Raw genomic sequence first — 5269 nt, 5'->3', positions numbered from 1 at the left:
TGGGACAGGCAGCTGCAACCGGTTGAAAAGCGCTCTTATTAATTGTCTTTTGTCATGCGTAATTGCCACACTTTCAATGAGGCCTGAACGACGTGCATGAGTGTTCTTGTTGTAGCGTGTGTAGATAGATGGCCTGGTCCCCTCTCCATTTACATTTTTGCATTCTGCATTGCGTATAGGCCAGTGGTTCTCAACCTGTGGGTCGGGACCCCAGGGGGGTCCCCAGATGACATGAAAGTGACAATTTAAGGAATTTTAAGACCTTCAAAAACTATACTCTAAAACTGATCAAGCATTGGCCAAATAATATAAGAAAAAGGCAGCAATTGTGAAAATAGCAGATCTGGTACGTATTTATATCGTTATATTTATGTGTATATTTATATGTGGAACCGAGTCAAACTAAAAGTAATGCCTTAACTCCTACAATTCCAAGTGCATTTCAGGGTGGGGGTCCCCAGTTCAAAATGATTATTTTGGGGGGTCGCGGCCTGAAAAGGTTGAGAACCACTGCGTAGGCTACTGTCCTGTAAGTAACCTGTAACATTTTAATAACAACGCCAATGTTATCGTTGTGTGTAAATCAACGCTGGCTCACTGGACTAATAGACCTCTCAAAATGAGCTTCAGTCCATTATACTGGCCTGGCAGTTCGGGGTCAGGCTCCCGAGGGACTGAATAGGGGGACTTTCTCCAAACTGCAGTTAACTCCATTGTTAATCAGTTTTAATGGGACGGTGGTCTTTCACTTTCACACCTGCAAGGGGTTGAGCTCTAATTCGATTAATAGGAACTTCAATATATATTCATTAGGTGGCTTTCCCTCAATAATATATGATCACCGGCGTGATGTGAATGGAGACCATTTATTTCTGCTCTGAATGGGTCTGCATGGGACCAAAACTTTCACCTGCTTCCCCTCTCAATTAGGAATGTATCCCAACCTCGGCAGAAACGGGTTAAATTAACCGTTAGCTAAATTTCCAATATATGGCCCCTCCTACATAATCCCTCCTAAGATTCCGTCCATTTTAACATGCCCCCTTTAATTCACCATAAGTTGAAAGGTTCAAATAGTGCTTAATGAAACAGTGACTAAATCGTTCTCTTGCGCTCGGAGGAACCCTGTAGCTGTCTGTTCAAAGCCCTCTGAGTCCACAGCCTGTCGGGGGTCCAGCGCTAAATGCGAGCCCCAAGGCAGGACAATCTAACCTGTCAAAGCCTTTGCTCGGTTCTATATATCCTTGTTCTGTGGGTTTGAAGCAATGGCAGCATAATCAACCAACGTGGGACCGAAAAACCGCAATTAAACTCGCTTTGGACAACCAAAATCTCTTCAAAAGCGAACATTAATGGACTATTGGCTGTCCTGTCCCCCCGGGGGCGTAATCGGGTACCCTTTTGTGGTCAGGAAAAACTACGGCTACACACACACACACACACACACACACACACACACACACACACACACACACACACACACACACACACACACACACACACACAACACACACACACACACACACACACACACACACACACACACACACACACACACACACACACACACACACACACACACACACACACACACACACACACACACACACACACACACACACACACACACACACACACACACACACACACACACACACACACACACACACACACCCTGCTTCATCCATTTAAATAGCAATATGAACAGGACCATAGCCCATATAGGCCTATAATCATTTTTTAAATAAAATGGGCGAGCTAATATATTTCAGTTGATGTTAGCTTAATATTTCTGGTCTATTAACAAGACATCATATTTGATAACCCAATAATAACTAATAACTGCCAGTAATAGGCCTATATATATTGAAAAAGATATATTGAAGAGAAAGCTTGGGAAAGTGTAAATTATATGGAATAGCCATGCTTTACCTATAAGATTAACCGTAGCCTAGGGTAGCCTATACAGTACGTCATAATTTGAGAACGCCAGTGGGCATATAAGGGCTAAATATTGGCAAAAACAATAAAGAAGGTAGGCCTATCTAATATATTTTGTCTACTGAATTTTTAAAATAACACTACACTACACTTCTATTTCTGATATGAAACTTTATAATGTCATATTTGAGAAGGCCTTAGGTTTTAAGCTCTATGAAAATGGTCCCAACCCTGTTATCAATCAAACTTTTTATTTATAAAAAATATATAGAGGCTAGACGAAGGTGATCAGAGACAGAAACAGGCATACAAACAAACAAACAAACAAACAAACAAACAAACAGATATAAAGAGAGGGATATAGACACAGAAATAGAGAGAGAGAGAGGGCGAGAGGGACGGATTCTAACCGTTGTATTTAGTTCTAAAGTGCCCCGTATCGTTTATAGAGCCTACTCTTGCACATCCCTGGCTTGGCTACTATATTTCCACATTTGATCATCATCATAAGGTTACACATCAAATAAACTGCAGTGACAAATATTCTCAGGTGCAACTTTCCAACGTTTTATTATAATAAATACAAATATACATATCATACAAATTCACGTGCACAAGTAGTTTTCGAATAGGTGGTTTATGCGTTTCTAAGGCGTTCAAGTCCACAAGACCATAGACTGACAGGAGTGGGATAGCATTTTATGACACATACAGGCTGAGGATGATACACCACTATAACAAGAACCCTTACATAATCAAGTTCAAGGATACCATGCCATATGTTCTGAATATTTTATGCATAACAATGTCAAAGGTCAACATATATTCACAATTCACTCTTTTACAGTATTGGCTAAATATGTAGTCATGTACAATTGACATCTCCAACATTTCCTATACTTTACGCAGCAGTCCGTGGCCCTGAGGTTGCCCGACGTCAAGGTGTGTAGAGCAGTGGTTCTCAACCTGTGGGTCGGGACCCCCAGGAGGGTCCCCACATGATTTTGAGGGGGTCCCCAGGTGACAGTGAAGTGACAATTTGAGGACTTTTAAGACCTTTTTAATACTTCAAAAAGAAAGAAAGGAAAAAAGACCATTATTGCGTCAAAAGAAATCAACAAATTATAATATAAAAACCGGTCAGACATTGGCCAAATTGTCAAATAATATAAGAAAGAGCCAAAGTCTGAAAACAGCCAATCTACAAGCTCACAAGCTGTGAGCTTGTAGATCTGCTATTTTCACAATATCTATCTGTGGATAACGAAAATGTAATGCCTCAACTCCTATTCCAAGTGCTTATCAGGGCCATCCAAGATTTCTACACCTTTTAATAGACTATAAGCAGTTTAATAGCCTATAACCAGTTCAAATATGGTTATTTTGGGGGGTCACGGCCTGAAAAGGTTGAGAACCACTGGTTTAAGTGCCAGCAGTGGAAATTAAGTCTTTTCAGTTTGCTGTCATATGGGCGACACCTCTTTCTCCTCCGACGCAGAGGCCGGCGACAGAGACTCCTCGTCCTCCGACCGCGGGTAGTCTGTGTGGTTTAGACTCGTGCACTTGCAACCGCCGTGCGCGCTCCTCTGGGTGCCTTTGCCCTCCTTCTTGTGCTTGACCCTGCGGTTCTGGAACCAGATCTTCACCTGCTTCTCGGACAGGCTCAAGTACGTGGCGATCTCGATCCTTCGTAACCTAGAGAGGTACATGTTGGAAGAGAACTCCCTCTCCAGCTCCAGGAGTTGCGTGCTGGTGAAAGCCGTGCGCATCCTCTTGCCATTCTGGATGTGGCTGTTATCGGAAGCGCCTGGAGGAGAGAAAGATCATCATCAAGATCACAAGATTACAAGATCCATCGGTGATGCAATTGCACCAACAATCGCCGTGCGTAAAATGCGTAAAAACTCAAAGATGGCTTTTAAAATGTTTTTTTTTTTAAAGTATCTGTATAATTAAATAGATGCTATTTTAAGATTGTTATTTTTCATGATCTAAGCCAGTGGTTCTCAACCTGTGGTTGGGGGGGGGGGGGGGGGGGGGAGTCCCCCACATGATTTCTGGGGGTCCCCAGATGACAGTGAAGTGACAATTTAAGGACTTTTTAATACCTCAAAAAAATAACGTAAGCCAGAAAGAAAGAAAAAGACGTTTGATGCAGACATTACTGTATCACACGTAAGCAACAAACTATATAAAAACTGGTCAAACATTGGCCATATTGTCAAATAATATAAGACAGAGGCAAACATTGTGATAGATAGCCGATCTACAAGCTCACGAAGCCTTGCAACGCCAAGCCATGTGATAAACAGGTAGCAGGACTTACCTATAGAAAGACAGTGGTATCTCCTGGGGTCCGTGACGCTGTAGGTGGGCGTGCAGACAGGTGTATGTCCTGACAGTCCTGGGTGGGCCAGCGCCGGAGACTGATGATGGTGGGCTATCCTGTGGCAGTACTGAGCCTCCGGGAACTGACTCTTCAGCATGGGATGAATGCCGCCGCGCGGAGAGTGGATGTGAGACGTGACGCACAGCGGACACACGCAGAAAGTCCCACTTTTCCTGGACGGACACACCGGCGCGGTGACCGTCATGACGCCGGGAGAATGCATGCTGATGGGGATGAGGAAGTCCTGGTGTCCCCCTGGATGCTCCACCGGCCCGGCGGGTCGCACCGTATCCTTAATGATCAAAGAGTCAACGTAGAAGGACCTCGACATGGCTACGCAGTGATTAGTGGTCGCTCCTTGCAGTTTCTCATCTGAACCCCTCGGGATCTCAAAAGGTGCTTATGTTTGATGGTTCAACAAAAGGGACCCAGAAGAGGGCTGGCCCTGCAGCGTCACCCACGTGTGCATGCACCCGGCTTCGTGGGTTTATTACTGCGAGTGGCCCAAAACCACGTGATGTCTCACCGAACTGCCAAACACAATTTGTAGATGTTCTTATTTTGTTTTCCAACGTTTTGAAAATGCTTGAGCACAAACAAAAAGGCTGAGCATCGTCTGCGGATCTCTTTCTTAAATACACACTTAAATGTTGAGTCATTTTGAAATAATGGAATATGATTTTTTTTATAGCCTCAAAACTCATTTAATAAAAATACTTTGTTTGTGTTAGAATTGGTTTTCAATTTCAAAATCTGAAACTAACCAATTGCTATGTCCAAAGGATTAAAAGCAACCAATATGTCCAAAAGTAACCAATATCAGTATGTCACAATGGTCAACAATATCACAAAACAGAAATATTCGATTGATTAAAATAAAGCATTCAGGAAATACTTGCATCGTGAACGTGGCAAGTAACCTATCAATAATCAGCGAAG

At 43.0% G+C, this 5269-nt stretch overlaps 1 protein-coding gene across 1 annotated transcript; it reads right to left on the bottom strand.

Moving 5' to 3' along the window:
- Positions 1–3404: 3404 nt before the first annotated feature.
- Positions 3405–4661, bottom strand: gsx2 (GS homeobox 2; the record flags this gene model as incomplete). Its single annotated transcript, XM_084066973.1, has 2 exons — positions 3405–3748; positions 4268–4661. 2 exons carry the CDS (start codon positions 4659–4661, stop codon positions 3405–3407), a joined length of 738 nt encoding a protein of 245 aa, XP_083923099.1.
- Between the last annotated feature and the right edge of the window lie 608 nt (positions 4662–5269).

The sequence above is a fragment of the Gymnoscopelus microlampas genome, assembly GCF_963454915.1.
Source record: "Gymnoscopelus microlampas genome assembly, chromosome: 9".
Classification (NCBI taxonomy): Eukaryota; Metazoa; Chordata; class Actinopteri; order Myctophiformes; family Myctophidae; genus Gymnoscopelus; species Gymnoscopelus microlampas.
The sequence above is the reverse complement of the archived record's forward strand: the minus strand, read 5'-3'. Positions and strand labels throughout refer to the sequence as shown.